Source organism: Agelaius tricolor, unplaced genomic scaffold, assembly GCF_023055355.1.
Source record: "Agelaius tricolor isolate 1412-34295 unplaced genomic scaffold, bAgeTri1.0.p SCAF_5, whole genome shotgun sequence".
Taxonomy (NCBI): domain Eukaryota; kingdom Metazoa; phylum Chordata; class Aves; order Passeriformes; family Icteridae; genus Agelaius; species Agelaius tricolor.
The window spans coordinates 12,810,350-12,832,603 of record NW_027269265.1 but is presented as its reverse complement, the minus strand read 5'-3'; the positions used below and the strand labels follow the sequence as shown (position 1 = coordinate 12,832,603).

The window sequence follows — 22,254 nt, the reverse complement described above, 5'->3', positions numbered from 1 at the left end:
CACTTCTAGCTCAGAGGAATGGAAAGCAAATATGGTCTCCCACCTCAGGGATTGTATCTTAGCAATATGGAAGGTATCCTTGCCTGGTCAACCAGACACCAGTAAAGAAAGGTTAACATCAGCTCTTCTGGGCATTTCCCACAATGACACAGAGGAATATCAGGACTTCACCCACGTGATGTTGCACAGACCAAATGCATGCACTCAGCAGAGCACAGTGCAAGTCTTCCCTGGAGAATGTGAGGCTACAGAAGTGCTGCCCATGAAGCTCTCTGAAACCAACACCCAACGTTTCTCAGAGCTTTCATTCATCTTCTTCACACTGCAAAACTAAAACTTCCAGAAACCAGCTGCACCTGGGAGAAAGGTTCACACCATCCCCACCAGGCTTTGTGGGGTCTTTGCCACTGTGGCTACACCACAGACACCTACCAGTACTGGAGAGCAGGATGGAGGGGTCTTTTCTGGCAGTGGCATTTGCTACAACCTCTGCCCAAACAATATAAACCAGGGCAACAGAAGTTGTGGGGTGCCAGAATTGCTGCCAGAGACTTTGCCAGCACAGTGATGCCATCCAAGAGTGTGACCTTCTAGCTGACATGGTCACACCAACAAAGCATCACAGCATAAACTGTGTAAAAAAAGTAAAAGCTGGGGTTGTTTCTCCTCAGAGAAAGGAAAATGGAGACAGTGATGAGTACTGATGGGTTAGCAATGTCAGAAGCATATTTTTTCCAACTGGAAATGCACATAATATCCTTCCCTAGAAAGCAAAAGTCAAAACAACAAAAACCCCCACATATATGACTATCATAGTAACACCCTTATCTCCATTTGCTTTCCTCCCACTGCAGTGTGGCTTGTGAGATGGTATTTCTTGATTCCCAAGAGCAAGAAAAGCTCTCTTCATTAACCTGTTCAAATAAGTCACTAGAAAAACAGAAGTGTGAACCCCAGCACATCTGTACTTCAGGTGACATGTACAGTGCACAGCAGCTGCCAGGCATGGGCTGGGGAGCTTTTGCCTGTCCCACTGAGGCTTTCTTCTGAGTGCTTCTAGAGAAAGGATATGTGGGAAGCAGGAGAAAAAGTTCAAGCTCAGAAACCCCTGCAATCAACATCTTGATTCCAGAAAGGGCTACAAAGGCACCACCTCTCAGCATAGCTTCACTCCAGAGATGTTGAAGAAGATAAAGCAACAAGTCTCACTCAGGATGCATCAGCCAGCAAAAGGGTATTGTGTCACTGGCCACTGGAATATAAATCCAGCCATAAAGCTTGCAAATATCCTCTGCAGCACCAGCCTTCTCAGGTTTCTCTGGATGAAGCACTATTTCAGCTCTATGTTTAGCAGTTGGAAGGGAGCCAGGAAGACTTCCATAACCACCCCTGATTTGTTAATCCCTTAATGTACAGGCACTTTTTGTTACTTAGGACGTCAGGTTTCATCACCCCTCAGCACACTGGTGATAGAACTTCTTGACACCAGGCTGCAAATATTATTGCAAAGTCAATACTCCCAGGGAGAAAGCCAAGCCGAGCTGAAATGTGACTTTGGTGTTGACAAGCCAGTTTGGCACTGCAGAGTTCAAACAGCCAGGATCACCTGGCAACTTTGAAAACAGGAGAAAGTTTGCCAGGATCCTTTCTGACTAGAGTCTTATCCCAAAATCCACATGGTAACAGCTAAACACTTCCCAGTCAGACAAAGCAAGTAAAAACACAGTAAGTGGATTATGCTCTGTGGGAAAGTGCGGGGAACTATATGTACATATGCATGTGAGCCTGTGTCTATACAGATTTTCCTAATCTTTCTCATTAAAAGAGAAAAAAAATCCAGATCTGGGTGTGTCGTATGACAGACTGGAGGTGATGCAGCTCAGTATTCCCAGGGAGTTCAGCCAGCCCATGGTAGTCCTTCAACAGTCCTGATGCCCTAAGGACAGCTAAGCCCCCTCTTATAATAAGAAAAGTTATTTCCTGAATGTGATCTAAAAGAAGTTGGATCCTGGTCTTTTTGGAGAGCCATTGAGACATCACACAGGGGCTGCACAGCACATCACAGCCAGGCTGGCATCAGTGCCTGCTGCCACTGGGGATGTGACTGCCCTTCTCCAGAACACAGAGCTATTTTAAGGTAATGTCCCACCCTCCTGGATTCAAATATTTGTAATTATACAGCCCAGAAGGTGATGACACCTGAGGACAGTAGAGGAAAAGGCATAGCCTTCACACCCAGGGCAGCATGCAGGTGAAGGGCTGATGAGCCTGAAGCAGCCCTGCACAACCCAAAATTAACTGGGTTTCATCCTAACAATGCAAGAAACCCATGCAGCTATGCAGACCCTATTCATGTTCACCATTAATTACCAACTTCTTCTTGACCTCCCAAGGCAGATCTGACAGAGTAAAGTGCTTGGCTGTGGCAGGACAAAGCTGGGCCAAGGGCACACTGAGCCCATGCCTGAATCCATGCACATCCCATCTGCCTGTCAATAGCTCCAATTAAAGCCACCAGACACCAGCTCAGCCACAGTTTGGGAGAAAGACAGGGGGACCTAAAATCAAATTAGCAATCAATTAATACATGAAGCAACTACAAAGCTGGCGAGTTGAGCACCCTTTGGGGTTTAACCCTTTGGTGCCCTCTGAGTTTTTTTCATGGCTAGTAATGCCAATGAGTATGCTGGGAGAAAGGAGTAATCCTTAAAAAAGCTCAGAGTCAGGCCAAAATGTGTATTTCAGAAAAAAAAAAAAAGACAAAATTATGTTATTAAAATTTCAGTACACATAGAGCTCTCTATTATTTTTGTGTGTTTATTTTAAATGAGAATGTTTTAAAAATGTGACCCTGGGACCATCTATTCTCCAGTCTGGTGAAATGCAAAGAACAGCACAACATAAACTGGCAAAAAGGCATTTAAAAAAATATTACCAGGGTTTTTTTATTTCCAGCCCTTATAATTGGGAAAAATCTGGAACAGAATTACTGTTTCACTAAGTGAAACATAGTGCTTGAAGTAAGAAGCAAAGTATAGGAAAAAATCTTTAAAAATCGCAGGAAGGTGGAACATAAAAGCAGTGAAAGGATGCAAAGAACAGGTAAAAAAGGGTAACTTTTCCAATGGTTTAAATAGACAGTGCCTTATTAAATGCAGCAGAGCTGCCCCTGTTTACACCAACTGCTGTGTTTCACAGGGGATCCAGAGGACATACCAGCCAGAATGGCTGTTTTCTTCTCACTGCTTGACATTGCTATATAAAGACAGGTAAGCAGCATGAGTGATCAAAAGCACAGTGGCACGTGGAGTAGAATTTGAAAGGGAGATGCAAGCAAAAAGTGCCCCTTTAGAGAGTCTGTTCAGATTTAAGTAAGATCTCAAATAAAAGCTGGGAGCCTGCACCACACACAACTATTCCCAAGGCTGTCCTTTGACAACAGTCTCCTCTTTCAACAAGATAAAAGTCGATGTAAATGGGCAAGGAAGGCAAAACCCTACAGCAAGGACAGGCAGAGCTGGACTCTGGTGGCATCCCCAGGAGCAGAGGTGGGTCAAGGAGCTCTGCAGGGAGGCATTAATGCCTCTCTGAAACACACACAGACACTAACAGAGGATTCACTTTTTTTCCCTATATTTTTTTTAATTTTAACAAAAGGAGACCAAATTCTATTTATTTTTTTTAATTTTAACAAAAGGAGAACACAATTCTGTCTATGAATTGTGTTCTTCCTGCACAGGATGTTTACCAAAAGCCAGTGTGCATTAACATGGGCAGTCAGACACAACCATATGGAAACAGGAGAACTGGGCCACACTAGTATCTATTAGGCAATAAAACCTACCTGGGAAAGAAGCTTGTTGTCATCCTCCAGCAGCTTCACTTTTGTTTCAAGTTGCCTGATATAGTTGGAAGATGAATCTTTAGGAAAAGAGAAAAAAAAACCCACATTTAAGCTTCTTATGGTACAGGGGTACAAGTAAGTATTGTGTCAGAAGCAACATGTTTTCCCACTCTGTAGAAGGCAAGTTTGGGAAGGACTTGATGAATAAAACCCTATGTGTGTAGGGTGATGAGGGACTCCATCAAAGGTTTTTTTCATTAAAAAGCTGAGATTTAGCAACAGCAATATCTTCTGTGGAGCTGCATCAATGCCAGCTTGAGGGGTGGATGATACAGAAGGAAAGTAAAGTTGAAACACTGTGTTTTGTATTTTCATAAAAGTAATTTCCTAGTTTTGAAGGCTATTCCCATTCATCTAGACTGTACCAAAATACTCCACAACAGAACAAGATGTTTTCTTTTAGGATTGAATAAACAACCCCTCCAGACACGTGCCTTTTTCTTTCAAAAAACAACTGAGAAACTCACAAAACCAAGCTGTTGGCACAGCTCTAAGAGGAGGTCAGTGCCACAGCTCCCAGTGCTGTAAAAGGGAGAGAAGTGTATTCAGCAAGGCCACAGAGCTGCAGCATGCACACAGCCTGACACACACAAGTGCCCAACCAGGACATCTGTTTTTTCTAGTGGAAGCACGTGTCACTAACCAGAAAAACACCAGGACAATAAAATAGGGAATACCCCCACATAAAATGGTAATATTCAACCTGAAGGAATGCAATGGCCAGTTTACCACTGCAGCAAGACAGCAGCACCAGACAGGGTGGCCTGGCACAGAAGAGAAGTCACTGGAGAGCTCTGTGGGTGGCTGACTGCTCTCCAAAGCATCTGGCTTTTGTTTTGAACTATGCCTAGAAGAAACACATCTGAAAATTTCACAGGGAAGAAAATAAAGGATGCTGGGACAACCTTTTCTCCATTCTCATTACAGCTTGATGAGTTCCTCCCATACAATTGGATCTTAGCAAAATTTCTCCTCCACTTGTAATTGGAGTAGCAGAGGCCATTAGCTGTCACAGCAGGAGGAAAAGTTTTGAAACATAAGTATATTAAAAACTCCAAACATTTTCCACACTGCTAAAGGGGCTCTGAAAAGTACAAAATTGTAACTTCCCTCATCTCATTTATTATGGTTTGACTGCAGAAGCCACTGTTCCACCCCAGGACTTCCTGCTGAGCACGAATGGCCGAGGAGCCAGGTGCTGACCCAAGGGCCCCAGTGCCAGTGGGGTGTGCTGCTGTGGCACCTGCACCTTTTGGGAGCAGCCCCCCATGGAGAGCAGGCACCTCTGGCTGCAGCTCTGGCCCAGGAACACTCACCAGGCACGGGGGTGAGGCTTGGGCTGGCTCTGAACCTGCTGAACAGCTCCTCTCTGCCTCTGTGGCTGCCAAAGGCTCTCAGCTCTAAGGCTGAATGCTCTTCTGGCCCCCCAGCAGAAGGGCCAGCAGGGGAGCCACAGCTAATCACTGACTCTGCCTTGGCCACTCAAGGGAAAAACTGGAATATGCTCAAAAAAGTGCTACCCTAGACCAGTGCCAAAGCACACAAAGGAACAGCAGGATGGATCTGAGTCAAGTGCCCATCTAAAGCACACTCTCAGAAGAAAAATGCTCAGTTTTTTGACTGGATTATGCTTTGTTCAAACCCAGGAAATCCAAACAAGTCCTCATGAGAAAGGTTAAGAAGACACTGTAGGGAGCTATGTAAGTTCAGTGAACAGCTTAAGTGGTGACAAGGTTCACAGCAACACCAGCTTGAGCTGCAGGGAGCACAAACTCAGCCCAACAACCACCCTGACATGGGGGAGTCTCCAGGTCAGAGAAGAGAGCAAACCAAGCAGGTTATAGAATCAATCTAAAGCACTTTCCCTGTGAAGGCCTCTGCACCACAGCATTACCCATGCACAGCTAAGGGTGGTGAGCAGCATGCTGCAGCAGATTGGTGCTGAATGCAGCAAGATTTCAGGATCAGCTTGAAGAACCTGCTGAATTAGTAATGAACCTGTCCTCCAGCAGGGTGCAAGGGGAGTTTGAGATTGTCAAAGCCAGGAGGACCATGGATTCTTTGGTCTGACCTCCTCTGTGCCCCAGGCCATCACACTTTAACTTACCCCTAATATCAGTACAATAATACCCATTTGGCTAAACAGCTCCAAAACCACTCTCCATCTTTGTCTGAAGACAACCAGAGACTACTGGCTGTGTGCTGAATACAACAGCTTCCACTGGCAGATCTGGTCAGATAAGGTGTCCCTCCCACCTGCATTCCAGCTCCACCAGTACCCTCACTGTGCCAGCAGCTACAAGGAATTTAGGTTAGTTGGATGAATGGTGATGCAGAAGCTGCCATGTTCAGGCCCTGAATGCTACCAGGACTGACTGGTTGGTTAATGAAAAGAATAGAGCATGGCTGCCAAAGAAAAGGAAATAGAGAATTATTTCCTCTCTGTGGTTTCATACCCCTTACCAAAAAAAAAGGATTTTCCTTGGGAAGGCAAGCCCTGCATCCTTGGGAGCCAATGCACACCACTGGTTCTGAAAGCCTGACCTGAGAACTGCTAGAATTCTTCAGACACCACTGTTCAGCTGCAAACCATGTTTGATGTCTGACCTCAGCCAGAAAACACCCTATGAAAACATAAAATATACACAGGAAAAAAATAGAAAAAAAAAACAAATGAGTGCTCAGAGCCATCCCAGTCTTTGCTATGGCCTCAGAGATGAATCAGCTCCATCTTCTGGACCTGCCTGTGTTGAGGCAGGTGCCAGATGAACCATTTGCATCTTGATCTCAGTTCTCAAAAAGCTCATAACTCTCACAACAGCAGGCAGTAACACTGCCAGGCTAAACAGTGAAACTCCAGGCTAGGTCTCACCCATGTTATATCAAGAAACACATTCCCAACATTTTTCTGACTCTGACCTTTCTCTTATCAGTGAGTTTCCATCCTCTCCTGACTCCCCCAGAGCCAGGAGACAAGGACAGCCTCAGTGACCCATCCAGGAGAGGCAGCAGGAGAGTTGGATCACTGACTGATCAGTCCCTCACATCCCTTTTCATTAGAAATCAAACAAATGGTCCTCACTGCTGTGCCAAAGCTGTGAGCAGTGCTCCACCTTCACCAGCCCAAAAGCCCACTCTCCTCAGTGGCTGGAGCAGCTCCCAGACTCAGGCACTGGAGCAGTGGCACCCAGCACAGCCACCCAGCCACACCTCATGGCACTGACTTGGAGTCCACTCTGACCTGCTGGAGCTCTGCTGGTGACCAGACCAGCATGGTGGTCAAGGATAAACTTTCTGGCACTTTCAGTGCTGCCTGGGATGCCACTGGGGCCAACATCCTCCTCTAGTCGCCCCTTGGGGCCACGAGAACCAGCTGCACGAGCAGTGGGTGCCTCAGTGGGCTAGATAGCACCAGAGGGAAGGAAATTTCCCATCAAAACATTTCACATCCCACTCAGCAGCCTCCCTCCCTGTGGCAGCCATCACACAGCAGAGGAAGCTGGGGAGAGGCAGAACGTGCCCTGCCAGGCTGCTACCCACGACAGTGAAAACTGAAATCCCCATCAGCCATCCCTCACTTGCACCCTGTAAATTCTACAAGCTAAATTGCTCACAGAGCTGAGAAACCTGAAGTCCTGTTTCTTTACAAAGTCTTGGGAAAACCTAATTGGATGTAGAGCTCTCCACATTATGTCCATGAGAGGCAGAGGAGCTGTGCTCCAGCTCAGGAAGGCGCATTACTGTTATTATCCACCCTCCTCAAGATTTACTGCTCTAAAAAACATACTCCATCTGGAATGGGATGTAATTCAGCTTGGGTGCAATCTAGCTGAGTAACTTTTCTCCACATAGATAAACCACTTAATACTCATTACAGCTAAATGGAGGCAAGACAAATCAGTCTACCTTGTTTTAACTCAATGGTCTCTCAGAGAGCAGGGAACTGTCTGGCTCCTCAAGCTTTGTAAAACCATAAATTAGAAATTGTTTTTGCAAACAAAACAATCTTGCAGCCTGCAGAGCACAGAACAGTTTAATTTTAAAAGACACTTGTAGCCTTTCTGATTCTCATCTGAGATTTCAGAGGAATCTGGCAGAGGGGTAAATATGATAAATTACACATTTATTTTGACAGCAGCAAAATAAATGGTTTCATTTCCTTGTATGCCACTTCTCCAACCACAGGAATGCAGAGCAGAGGTTTGTGTGGTAGCTGCAAGGTTGGGATTGAGACACTTTTATTTAAGACCTTCTCATAATGAGGTGCTAGCACCTAAATTAATATAAGGGAAAACTACCCTTTACTTAGGGCAGCTCACACCAGAGATGTCAGAAAAGGTTAATGTAGGAGTCTGTGAGATGAGAAAATTGTCAAGAGCCCTTTGAGGAGACTTATTCCCAGCATGACAGCCTGGGCAATACCAAACAAAACAGCAAGACTTGAACCAACAGAGGTGCTTTAGTCCTCTTCCATAGCAGCCCATTAAGGTTTGATCTGTCCTTTTGATTTGCCTTTTTGCTAGAAAGCACAGGTTACCCAGAGCCCAGCTGGAGTGCTGGCTGGCAGGCCAGGGCACGGTGCCCCACTGCAGCTCTGTCCCCCCATGCAGCTCAGAGGTGCCCCACACACCCAGGAGCCAGGCTGGACACCCACTGCTTCCACTGCATCTCTTCCCCAGGAGCTACTTTAACTAAGCTTGATTCATGACAGCAAAGCACAGCTATATCTTGTCAATGTCCTGCAAACAAGGCTCTTCCTATCCTCATAAAAAGCAGCATCCCTAAAGGGATTCTCCCAAACCACAGAGGAAAGGCACACGAAGGAATGATGCTCTGCCAGATTTGCACCTTGCAGCCAGCTGCCTTCTTTGCATGATAGAATGCTGACATTTTCCCTTCCTCTCCTTCCATCAAAGATCATCTCATAAGAAGGCCTTCACCTGTGCTCAATAAAACACTTTGCTGTTTGTTGGCAGTTTCATTATCACATCTCTGCTCTTCCCCACTATATTTCATATTCGTAGTGCTCAACTGGTCTTGCTTCTTGACACACACAAGCAGGCTGAAAAATGGCCAGTGGTTATATCTTGTAAAGAAGTTGATTTATTAAAGCAACAGCACTCTTTCAGAGAAGTTGGAAAGCAGATGAAACTCACATATCTTGAATATTGTCATTAAAGGAAACTATTGGGAGAGATGGACAAATGCACCACCCTTGCTTTTCCAAGGCAGCCCCCATCTTTCTGCTCCCACCAGAAAACCCCAATTCCAATGTTCTGTTTCAGACTGGTATGCAAGGCAAGATTTCACAACAGGCTGAAGTCAGTGGATGGATGCTCAAATGTGAGCAGGGCCACCACAAAGCCAAAGCTGAGTTACTCTGGTTTCACAGGCGCTGCCCTCTGCTATGGCACCACCAGGGTTTTCAGGGAATGCTCGTGGGTTTGCCTTGGTGCAGAATCTCAGAATAACCTGTGTGGGAAGGGACCTTTAACAGTCACCTAGTACAGCCCCTACAGCAAGCAGGGACATCTTCAGCTAGATCAGGCTGCTCAGAGCCTCATCCACCTGTCCTTGAATGTTTCCAGGGAGGTCCTCTTGGACAGCCTGTGACAGCATTTCGCCACTGTCATTGTACAAATTTCTTTCCTTGTACCTAACCTAAGCCTGACCTCTGTCAGTTCAAAGCCATTAACCCATCTCCTATCTCTATATACCCCTGTAAAAAGTCCCTCTCCAGCTCTCTTGTAGCTCCCTTTGGGTACTGAAAAGCTGCTCTAAGACTCCTTGAAGCCTTCTCTTTGCCAGGCTGAACAACCCCAACTCTCTCAGCTTCTCCTCAGAGGAGAGGTGTTCCAGCCCCCTAATCATCTTCACATCTTCGTGATCATCATGTCCAAAATATCATACTCTGCTAATCCCAAATCCCATGCCTTTCCAGCAGCATCTCAGTCACAACCTGGGGTCTCCCTTGAGATGTGGTAAGAGAATATACAACAACAACGTCTATGGTAAATAGAAGCTCCCAGTGTTTTGTACCTCTGCAAGATATTCAGCAAGCAAGCCATACCAGCCTGCTCTAGCTCTTGTCCCACCACCTCATTCACTGTGGGTTGTGTAGGGAGAAGTTTCCTCTGCACTCTGTCAGCCACTGTTAGAGGTGGCAGGAATGCACTCACAGAAAGAGAACTAAGGCCAAATCTTAAATATTTCCATGGCTGAGGTGCAGCACATCTACTGAACAGACATTGCCTTTAGACTACAATAAATAAATGAAAGGCCCATCTGTAGCATCCAAAGCCACCCACAAGAACATCTGTCTGAATGAGACTGGTAGGATCAGGCCTCATTTTCAAGGTGCAGGTGATAGCTCAGGCATAGCTTAGGTACTCAAACACTAGTCAAAACAACAAAGGAGTGTGCAGCCAGTCCAATCACAAATAACAAAGAAATATGGTCTCAGAATAACACACATTTTTAACTCTAACAAGACTGGCTATGCACAGGCAACATGGCTGTGCTGCAGCTCTGACAGGATGGAACATATGCTGCTGCAGCTATTTAATTAACATTTCATAGCAAGCCTCTAACTACAAGCTCTGAGGGTTTTCAAGACTGTATGTTCCTGACTCAGTTTCAGTTCATTAGACCTCTCAGGGTGCTTAGCAGCCTCAAGCTGGTCTGTAAGAGTCTGGTAAGGTCTCTCCTGACCCTGGTTGTTACAGCTCACTACTGTGACTTCCAGCCATGACATCATCTCTGCACACAGCAAAATATCTGCCCACAATGACTGTCAACAGTTGAGGAGCCCCTGAAATCAGGATTTCACTAGCAGGTGGCTGATAGGGAAGGAGCAGTGTGTGTGTGCCCATGTGCTGCAGCATGGTGGCTGCCAGTTTCTCCTTCCTTGCTTGGGTGATGTGTACATGACAATCTCTGTGGGGGCTGTCCCTCTATCACAGCACAGAACAGCAGGCACCACTGGAGAACATCTGCATCTGAGGATGTCTAACCCTCACAACCACGAAAAACCTGCCAAACAGGAACCTGGTAAAACTCCTCCAAGTCCTGTCATCTGAATCCACACCTTCCTCCTCCTGAGGGGACAACCAGGAGCTGCTCTTCTGCTGCTGGCAGGCAGTGGGCAGGGACCCCAGTGCTGCTCTCCAGGGCTCTCCACAGCCCCCCTGTAAGCCTGCATGCAGAGGACAGCACCTTCACCAGGCTTCTCACACATGCTGCCTGCATGACAGACTGCCTCAGCCCTGGCACCAGTCACTGCTGGCCAGCCAGCTTTCCTGGGGAGATCCCTCCTGCTGTTCCCCCAGAAATTCTGAAAGTAAACAGCCAAGGAAAAAGAGGTGTTTGCTTTACAAGTTGTGCTTAATGTCTGACTTTGGGCATCACCCTGAGAAAAATCAGTGCGAGTTTCTGATGGTTCAGCCTCAGACTAAGCTTTCAGTCAAGAGTGAATAGACTGTAATTAGATGAAATAGGCAAACACAGTGATAGAAATATTAATTTCCAAGACACACACAGCCAGACAGTCTTGACTGGTGTACATGTAACAGAGAAAAGCTGATTTGCATCCCCTGCAGTGCTCTCCCTCCCTGCACATGGAAGCCTGCCCTGTCTGAGAAAGCAGGTGCTCTCCAGATCAACCCCAGGTGCTGCAATACCTGCAAAACCCATCATAGCCCACTGACACCAGGCAAAATTCAGGGTTTCCGTGGCTTCTTGAAGAAGCCATTTGCTGTGCAACCACTAGATGTACCCAATGGTTTCTGCCTGAATGCAGAAAGGACAATGCTAAAGAAAGTATGACAATGTTCAGGTTTCAGGTGGATCAGAGTGATCCTGTCTTCCAGACACTGTGGGGCAAGAATTTCTACACCAGAGCATACTAGATGATATGAAGGGAGACAAAAGAAGATACAGAAGTTGGAGGAAAGACAGAGGAGGATCAGACTGACTACTGGAAATGATGCTGCGCTCCTGAAAACTTACAAAAGATGAAAAGATGAGTAACCCCAATAAACTGGAGGCTCTTTGAGGGCTCATGCCTCAGTTAACACAGTTTCATTCAAGAAGCTTTGCTTCCCATGTCAGAACTGCACTGTGGCAGCGCAGGATCTTCTGCTGTCACCAATCCCAGCAGAGCAAAGCCATAGCCCACTGACCAGTGCCAAAGAAGTGACTTAGGAGATCATCATAATCTTCCTTATCCTGTACCTCTCTGCTATTGCCACAGATGGACAAGGGCTGATCTACCACAGTATGGCCTGAGCAGGACCTTCCAAGAGAGTCTAATTTTAGAAACTGAGAGATAAATCCTCTGCTTTTGATAGACCCGTGGATTGATTGTTTCTCCTTGGTACAACAAACTCCTTGAACCACATGATGGAATGGTCAGACTTGGCTCAAAGTTTGGGTCCAGCTGGGTTTCACTCTTCTGGGCAGGAAAACAGAGGTGAACAGAAAGTTGTGTCACCAGTGCTTGTTAGAGGAGAGAAGCTGCAAGTCACTCACTGCTAATGGGATTCTGCAGCTTTAATGATTATGAAAAGGTTAAAATGACCTGCCAGGCACCCTCAGCTGTTTAAGCCTCTTTTCCTTCCTCGTGCTGCTTTAATCTTGATAGCACAATCACGTGACCAGGTCAAAAAAAGCCCCAAAGCCGATTAGTGTCTTTCCACTGGCTACAAAGGACTCAACATTTGGAGTAGTGTGGATCTTTCAGCAAGAGTGGCCCATTTTGCTCCACAACCTCCTTCTGGGGGCACTGATGAACACTGCAGCCTCTAGAAGCCAGCAAGAGAGTATGGTCCCAGGGGAAATCCCTGAAACCTATGGGACAGGCTGTACTCATTTCTGTTTGTATCAATCCCGTTACTCAATTCCCCTCTCCCATTGCCAAAACCCAACCCTTCCTGTCTGACTTTGGATACTGCTGAGGTAGCTGCTCTCCCTGTCTCTACAGCATCAACCAAAGGCTCAGTCCATCCCACTGCCAGCATGCCACGCTCACAGCCTCTGCCAAGGTCAACCCAAACCTTTGTGGCAGCATCCTTTGATTCCTCATTCAGCACACAGCAGTCCTGTGAAAAAGGATCTTGGAGACTATTGCAGCTTGTAAACTGTGCATGAACCAGTTGTTAGGCTGAAAACAATATCTGAGATCATATCATGATGCAGAAACAAGAGACCTGCATGTAAACAAGGGAAATAATCCTCCTTTACCAGTGCTATTAAAGATCTTGAATACAGATCTGTGTCCACTTTTAGGCATCACACTTCAAGACTCATGCAGGCTATTTGGAAAAAATTCAGGAGAGAAATAAGGAGGATCAGAGTGTGGAAAGTATAATCTAGCAGGAGAGCTTGAAGGAATCCAGCTTGCTTAGCCTGGGGAAGAAGAGACCAAACATAGAATGCAGTAAAGGGTTCAAACATGTAAATGATTGCCAGAAGAATTGAAAAGTTAATAAATTGTACTCCATCTCCACCCAGGAAGAGCAAGGTCTCTAATAACAGCAATATTTAAGGGCAGAAGAGGTTGCTTTAGGAGGCAGTGGAATTGCCATTGATGATGACTTTCACAAGCAGGTTAAACAAACATCTGTCAGGAGCACTTTAGGTAGAGCCGAGTCTGACCTGGGGCAAAGGGATTGCTTAGGTGAAACTGAGAGCCCTTCAATCCTGTTTTCCATGTCTACCCTGTACAATATCACACGAGGAAAATCTGTGGATGTTTCACTTTAATTCCAGAAAGCAAACATCACGAGTTACTTGAAGGCAAAAAATGAAATCACTAAGCAGCCTCTGTTGTCTTGTCAGGTTCAGCAATCTGAAACCATCCATGCCTTTTGGTTTTTCATCACCTGCAGAAAGTCTCACCTAATTGCAGAGTGGCTGGCAAAGAAGGAAAGAGGGCTGGAAAGACTGTGGGGAGAAGAACAAGTGCTGGGGTAAGGCTCTCTGACACTACTGGGATGTTTGCAATAAAAAAGTTATATTAGAAACAGATGGCTGTGTAAAATACAGACAGAGGTTTCAAAAGTTTCAAAAGTACTTCCCCACCAAAAAAAAAAGAGGGCTTTTATCTTTAAGAGTTATCCAGCTTTTCCACATAAATTCACAGTCCTAAATCACAGAAGGCCAACATGCACGAGGCTTGGTATGACTATAGTAACAACATATGGTCTCTAGCTGAAAGAGCTTAAAAAAGAGGCTGCTCAGTGTATGTAGGCAAGCTGGAGAATGCCAGGAAACCACGTGGGTTAGGAAGCAGCCTCAGAAGCACTGACAGTCCAACTGTGGTCAAGGCTTGGAGGCACCCTGTCACAGGAAAGGGCTGGAGAGGGCTACAGAGACAGCAGAGTCTGTGTCTGTGAGTCTTTGGGCAGCACAAGTGAACGAGATTTGAAAATTGAGGATGGGAAATGGAGACTGGGTTGTTTTAAGCTATTTTAATAATGCAGAAACCCCCACAGTAAGTTGCTAACTTCCCCAAAACAACCACATGGAAGGTGGAAGCCCAAATCCTCTTGGGTTAATGCTAGTTAAACCAAGAGGAATTGAAAATGAAAGTCAAGCTGGGTTCAGAGTCCTCTGCCACCCTGTCACAGTCAGAAAGCTCTGGAAATAAGGCCTATCTGAAATGTTTGCATACACAGCTGTCCTGCTAAATTATCTCTTACAAATCCACTGAAATGAGCACAAGTGCTTCCAGAATCTCCTCCCTAGTCCCCAGTTTGCACTATTGCTGCTCCACTTCTCAGCAAGGAAAAAGAATGAACATCCACAATGAGCATTTTTCTCTTTCATCTCATCACACTAATCAAAATTGCACAGATCAGATCCCACCCAAACACATGCAGATTTGATCCCACCCTTGGAGGATTTGGTGGGATTGTTGCAGTTCCAAAAGCTTCCCCAGATTTGACCAGACCTTTGCTGAAATGTCTCAATTTTCATGGCAAACTTCAAACTATCCATGGTTCAAAACCCAGTGAGAAAGACACGAGGTTAATCCAAAGGCTTGTGAAAGAGAACATTTGTAAATGAGCCTTGCTTTGGCATTTTAGGTTTCTCTGAATCCTTTAACATGTTCTCCTGGATAGATTAACATTACCTCCTAGGAAAGAAGCACTTCCAAGTTTTGGATGGCTGTAAATCTTCTATTCAACACTCTACATACAAATGGGACAGTAGATTTTATGCAGAAATTCCCACTGCCAGGAATTCTGCTTAGAAACTGATAGCACAAAGCAGTCCAGCTGCAAAAGGGCTCTCTTAGTTTACAAAACTATTTCCTAAGCAACCTGTGAGGAGAAAGGCAGATTACCAGATTAATTGATGAGGGTTATTTTGTTAAAAGGGTAAATAAAATCTCAAATAGTTGCAGAAGTTTTCCTTTGCAAACATCAAGTTGAAAGTTTTGCAGGCTCTAAAAATGCATTTTGGGTTGTAAATCTGCTCCCCCCTTTTGCTTGGGAAGATTCTTCTGGACAATAAATGCAGTGAGCCTGGGAGAGGGCTGCATAATTATCCACTCCACACAATGGAAACCAGCCTTTCCAATACAGTCCTCAACCGTCAGGAATCCAAGCCGCGTGATAATTAAAACTCAAAAAATCTTCTTCCATCCAGACGGAAATTCAACTTTCATTTCTACTCCTCAAATAACCCTACCATGTCCAGGAAGCTCCCTATTAAAAAAACACTAAAAAACTCATAGATTCAAATGATGCCCTTCTGAGTACTGACAGGAAAAATTTAATTGGCAGTGAGGAAAAACTAATGATTAGGTTAATGAAAAATAGGCTGTATTGACTCAGGCCACTCGACCATTCTGATGAGGGTAAACAGCCCCCCCTCCTCTTCCCTGCTCCCCTCGCCTTTGTCTGCAGCGAGGGCAGGGCTGAGAGCAGGAACGCATTCCAAGTTGGGAAAAGGCTGGAGTCAGATCAAAGTCCTTCCACCCAGGGGCCCACAGGAGCCCAAAGCTTGCTGAATGGCCTCCATGTGCCCATGAATTCATTATCCCCCCCTCCACAGGCTGGCCTACATCTCATCTTTAACCTCAGCACTGTCTGCCCCCAGCTCTCTCCCTGAGCCTAAAGAAGTGCGAGGTAGCAAAGGTGTTAATGCTTTTTGCAGCAAAAAGCATTTCCCCAGTTGTAACTGGCATTGATGCACAGGATGCATCAATGCACCTCATTCCCACCTGGGGGCTGGCAGGGAGGGCTCTTGGCCAAGAGGTCAGGGAGATGCCTCATTTCACAGTGCCACACCCCTTGGGATGAGGGCTGGCTGGGAAACTTTAGTTAAAGCAGCTTTTGGTAGGAAAACACTGTTTTATCAAAAGAGCTTTTTTTTTTTTTTTTATCCCACACACTCAGTTTCAAGCAATTTTTAGCTCTGGATGAAATTTCTAGTCAGACCCTCAGATAGAAAAGGGGAGAAAGCCTAAAATAGCTGTGAGTCCATCACCAGGAAATGTCTAAATCCCTGCACACTAAGCTCTTCTGGAGTTGGGGATTGTAAGTGAATGTGTCAAAGACACAAATTTCTGTGGCCAGGGATATGGAGCTTTGCAAAACTGCAGGCAGAAGCCCCACACCCAGTCCTATTTGCCAAAAATAACTGCAGTTGTAGAGTCAGTGATTCCTACCAGCAAGGATGGGCACCTGTGAGGTTCTAGTGCTCACCTACAGCTCAGTTTTGGATTTCTCTGTGTGTTTTGCAGTTAGCTGGCTTAACGTGCTGGCCTCTCCCTGAGAGCCAGTGTTTTGGGAAGAAATACTCTGCTGCAGTCCAGGGCAGAAGAGACTGTTCCCCTGTGACCTGGGGGTTTTCTGAGGAATTTATTTTCTCTTCCCCTGCCCTGTTCCTCCTTCCCATCCAGCAGCAGAAACCCCTCAGCCTCACACTCTCCTATTGCAGCCTGTAGTTAAACATTACAAATTACAGTTGCCTTCTAACTTAACTGGCTTGTGATAAACACAATCCAATGGTGGTGTGAGATCATGACATGAAGGTGTGCTTCCTCCTAAACATCTTCAGGGACTCACTACAGTCAGGAGAAACAGCCACACATATAAAATGATAAAGTATGCACATTTTATTCACAGTACTTCAGTGTCAAGCTGGAAGATGGCATGGATCCAATCCCTGTCAGCTTTCACCTGAGAAAAAGTTCAACCAAAAAACCACAAACTGTGCCACAGAGGAGACCCTTTATGCCATCAGATTGCACAAAGAGAGCAGAGACTGTTGCCTATGTTCTTACCTGAGGGTGAAGGGAAATCCTCATTTTGGAAAACAGCAATGCCCCTAGTCCTACCTGCAGCCCTTTCCTGGCGTGGGAGTCAGCAAGAGGAAATTAAACAGGAGAAGGGCTGTCAAGTGGAATGTGTTGGCTATGCCAAAACAGCATGGGCTTTGTCAGGACCAGCTGGGAACAGCAGTAGGCCAACCAAAAATATGCTATAACCCTAGAACTGAGCAGAACAAGAACCCCAGATACCTAAGCAAGTGACACAGGGTAGGGCTTAAGAATCCAAATACTGCAAATGTATAATTCATGCCTGGAAAGAAAGGCTCGACAATGCATACCTAAGAATTTCATAATGCACAGTGTCTGATGGGAGTAGAAACAAGGTGGAGGCACAGATTACAGTGTATCACTAGGCTGGATTGAAACAATGAGACAAGGGAACAAAACCTGTTTTAAAACAAGTTAATAGTACAGTGCTACTACAATAACAATAGGAGATATCATTTAGAAACAGCAAGTCTATCCTCAGGTAAGTTTCCCTAATAATTGTAACTCACTTTTGTCCATGCTACCACCCTGAGCCAAGATTTTTAGGGAAATACACTAGAGAGGTGATTGATCTATGCCAGAACTGGCCCCTTACAGGGGATGCTGAGCAACCCTCACTGTCAGGGCAGCTGTCCTGGCAGCACCCCACAGGAAAAATCCCTGGGGATGACAGCAAACCAGAGAACTGCACCATCACCTGGCCGGGGGCAGCTAAGGAGAGCCCAAGCACTTGGCCCCTGCGGATAATAAAATCAGTCCCACAATGATTCAGAGTGCAGGCAGCTGGAGGAGACCTCCTGATCCTCCAAGTGCTCACACAGCTTTGCAAAGGGCTGTGCAAACCTTTGCCATGTTTCCCTGAGGTTGCACGCAGAAACTAAAGCTATGCAACACTGCCAGCTTTCCCTGTTATTTATTAACCAGTTTATTGCCCCTCACTCCAGCCCTTGGGCCTGGCTGCTGAGGGCTCCCTGCCAGGCAGGTTGACTTGGCTTTCCTAGGCCAAGGCAGCCTTCATGGCTCACTCCCAGCCCCACCACACAGCAGCACACAGGATCCACCTCTGCCTGCTGGCTTCCAAATGCATATTCTGTGTTCCAGGCTTGAAGAGCAGGCTCCCAGCAGTGTGCAGCCCTGCTCCCTCCCTCCCTCGTGTCACATTCATGAGTAGGTTCTGCCTACACATCATGGCAGAGCAGGGGCAGAGGGAAGCAACGTGGAAAGGGACCCTGTGATGAGCATCTTCATTCCCAACCACGTGCTGCTCCAGGGATTCTCTGTCTGCTTGCTGCCTGGGGCTGCTCTGTGTCCACATCTCAAGACTATCTGAGAACTAGCAGAGGGAGAGAAGATGGTCTTATTTCCACAGAATAGCTATTTGCTATTTTGCTAAGCACAAGCCCCCTAAAGCTGCTGCTATCCCCTATGTGCCCCCCCCCAAATAATCAGGTGGGTTCATTTTCTAAGGATGTATGCTGCACAGAGATGGGAAACAAATCGTTCACCCAAAGATAAAGGGTGTTTCATTGGTTCAGGCACAAGGATAGTGATGTAAAAATACATGGATGGTCAAAGTAACACCATTCAAAAAAGCACAAATATGTTTCAGGTCATCTAGGACAGAGGTTGCCAAATTATTTGTTTGCCAGTTACTCCCACTCTTGAGAAATATGTTCTGTGCCCTCCCTCTTACAAGCCAGACATTACATAGAAATAGCATTTTGAAAGGCAAAAAAAAAAAAAAATTAGGGGGTGCTGTTTCAGAGCCTCTGTTACCAGAACCCTGACTAACACCAGGGTCAGTGAGGCTGCTGGCTTACTGGTAACATCCTGCTTTGGAAGACAGCAGCCCAACCTGAACCTCAGCTGAAGACCCTGCAGCCCCCCCATCCCTCCCAGAAATGCACTATCCCTGGGGAGCAGTCACATCTCCCTGGAGCCCCTGAAGTCACTGATAGCATCCCTCTCCTCCCCAAAGCCAGATTTTTCTCACATTGTCATTTAAACACAACCCAGGTAGGTAAGTGCCCACGGCTTCCCTTGAGAAGCTGTGCTGCAGCCTAATAGCTTTCACCTTGAGGAAACATTTCCTGACAACTTTCTCCTTCACCTAATTTCATCCTATTATTCCTGGTTATACATGCTGGAGTCACCCCACACCACACCTCTCCCACCTTGCAGACACAGGGCTTGGTGAGTGCATCCCTGCTGAGGCTGCTTGCTCCCACTGCCAGAAAAGTGGAGACCCAACCTCACACTCCCTCACTGCCAAGTGAACCTCGGCAGGCATGTGAGAAATGCCTGGGAAGTTGCCTGCATGGGGGGATTTGTTCTTCCCCCCTCCTCCCCATCACTGCCAAACACCCTCTGAATGTGGTTTTAAGTGACAGGTTGCCCCTGCCTTTCTCTAGGAAGTGCTTTGCAATGCCAATCTCCATCCCATGAACGCACAGCCTGCACAGCACTATTTGTGTTGACCAACAGGAATTTAATCAACCAACAATAATAAAGTGGGTAATACTCAATTGTACGGAGCCGCCAGTCAGATGAAAGGATTTACAAAGGCTGGATTGATCTCCAAGCCCTGGCAGCTTTCCCACGGTCCTCTTCTAATCTGTGGAGCCAGAGAGAATGCATGAAAACTCCAAAATCTGGGTTTTCCTGCAGGGTGGGTTAAGTTCAAGTAAGTCAAGCACATATGTGTATTTTTTTTCATGCCCCCCTGTTCTGAGGCAGGCTCTTCCCTCACCCTAAAGGAGCATCGTGCCGCAGCAAAGCCCCTTGGAGACAGCCAGCTTATGTAACCAGTAATGCCATAAGCACTACAATGTCTTTAGTGACAAAAAGGCTCAACACAGACTCAGACCAACTGCTGCCAATTCACTGCTGAGAGCTAAAGAGAAGAAACTGGTGTTACATTGGGAAATCCATCAGCGCCAGCAGCCTTGCTTGAGCAGATAGTGATTTTCCAGCAGGTATGGGAACATCTGACACCACAAATCATTGGCAGGATGGTGTTTGCCTACTTGGGGGAAAAAAAGGAAACCAAGGAAATGCTCCAGGGCATTTTTTGGCTGTAAAAAGATGCCTGAGAGTATGAGCTCTCAGAGGTATTTGCATGTGCCCCCCTGGCCCTCCACTTACACAGGCTGATGAAATCCTCACCTTCCTTCTGCAGAACCTGCCCACACTTCCAGCAGGGAGCCCTGCAAGGCAGGGTCAGGCGAGGGTGACACTGGGTCAGCACTGTGGGAGCTGACCCATTTGGGGTGACACTGGTCACCTCTGTGCGAGCCAATGTGATAGAGGGAGGGGAGGATGATTCAGGCATGCCACCCTCTGCACAAGACATGGTCCATCAGCACTGTGGGTCTCCTCTTCCAGCCCCTCAGTGGCTCCCCCTGAAACACACAGACACCAGCACATGGCTGAGCAGTCCCAGCCCATGCAGCCCAGAGCACTCAGTGCCTTTGGAAATGAGCTCTGGCTCACATCACCCAGACAGTTACAGCATTGCTGATTTTACACCCATCTCCCCACAAGCCAGGTAAGCATCTGGGCTTTGGGCCTGAGCTGCAGGAAGTGAGAGCAGCTGTGATACTGCCAGTGCTGGCTGCATAGGGGCCACCAAACCCAAGGTAACACTTCTGGACTGGGAAATCCTTGGGCTGCAAACCTCTGGTGGCTGGGAGAGTATTGTAGGGAAACCCATCACCATATGTGGTCATAACTTTGCCCTAGTTCTTATTGCCCTGAGCACTACTGGAGACAGGACATCAGGCCAGGGGGATCCTCAGTCTGACCCAAAGCAGCCATTGTCACAGCTTCCAGGCTATTTTCACCTCTGCTCCTCACGTGGCTCAGAGGCACTGCAGTGGAGGAGAGGACATCAGGGTGTCCATTGCTCTGGGCCACATGCAGCCAGCTATAACCACACTCACCCACACACCACGAGATGGGGGCAGAATTAAAAGGAAAAGAGAAATTAAACAAACAGGTAGAAGTACCCAAGCAGGGGAGACAACACAGCAGAACAGCAGCATCAGCCAGCAGCACAGGCAGACTGGCAGCAGCTGCTTTCCAAGGGTCAGTTGCAATATCTGATTCATCCACATCCCTATCAACTGTCATAGCAGAGGATCTAATGAAAGACACCTTAAAAGCCCACCAGAATAATAATTTTAAAATCAATTGATGAAGAACAAGAAGGTGTGGGAGGGCCCTGCAAGCAGAGATGCCTCCCTTGGCTAGGAATCAACTGCATGAGCAAGCTGAGAGCCCACAATATGGGCATTGGCTCTGCTTTATGGCCAGACATGGTTTGTGGTAGGAAGAAATCAGGGACAGAAATTTCCTGTAGTGGGAGGAGGTTTGGGCAGAGGTTTGGCAGCTTTCACCCTTGAAGCCAAGGTTGTTTTTGGTAGGTCAAAGTTCTCTGTCTACAGATGTATTCACCACAAACACTCATCAGAAAAACAAAGTAAACATCTCTACACAGTTGTGAGCAATCTCCCATTTCCATCCCCTCCTTCTTCTTTAGTCCTGAGGAGAGACCAAAAAGGCCAGCCTGGGAGTCACACCCCCATCCCACACTGGCCAGCTCACAGCACCTCCACCAGCTGGCTCCAGGGAACAAACACACCCATGCACCCAGCAGCTCCCTCCCCTCCAATCTGCACTAATCTGTGCAGTGTCTGTGCTGCAGAAGATAACTCAGAGGCGATGGCGAGCTCCCGAACACATCGCCTCTCTCATCCAGCAATTAAATGTACATCACTGCCTGGCTGCCCCGTATCCTTGGGCCAGGAGGGACTGTCAGCATCCTAAAGTCATGATTTACAGAGGTAATAATCACAGCATCAGACTCATTACATGCCAACTTTTGGGAAATTAGGTGATAGATATTATTCATTAAGTTGCTACATGATGCCCATATCCATCCATCTGTTACAGCTGAGCTAACATTTTGGTTCAGAGCATGCAAGCTAATGGCTTCTTTAGGAGGGAAGCAGGTGCTGTC

At 46.6% G+C, this 22,254-nt stretch overlaps 1 protein-coding gene across 1 annotated transcript in view; it reads right to left on the bottom strand.

Moving 5' to 3' along the window:
- Positions 1-22,254, bottom strand: part of CCDC85C (coiled-coil domain containing 85C) — a 112,688-nt gene that overhangs the window by 39,602 nt on the left and 50,832 nt on the right. The window contains exon 2 of the mRNA XM_071426501.1: positions 3,845-3,921. Coding sequence (XP_071282602.1) covers positions 3,845-3,921 — 77 coding nt within the window. The remainder of the gene's footprint in view (positions 1-3,844; positions 3,922-22,254) is intronic.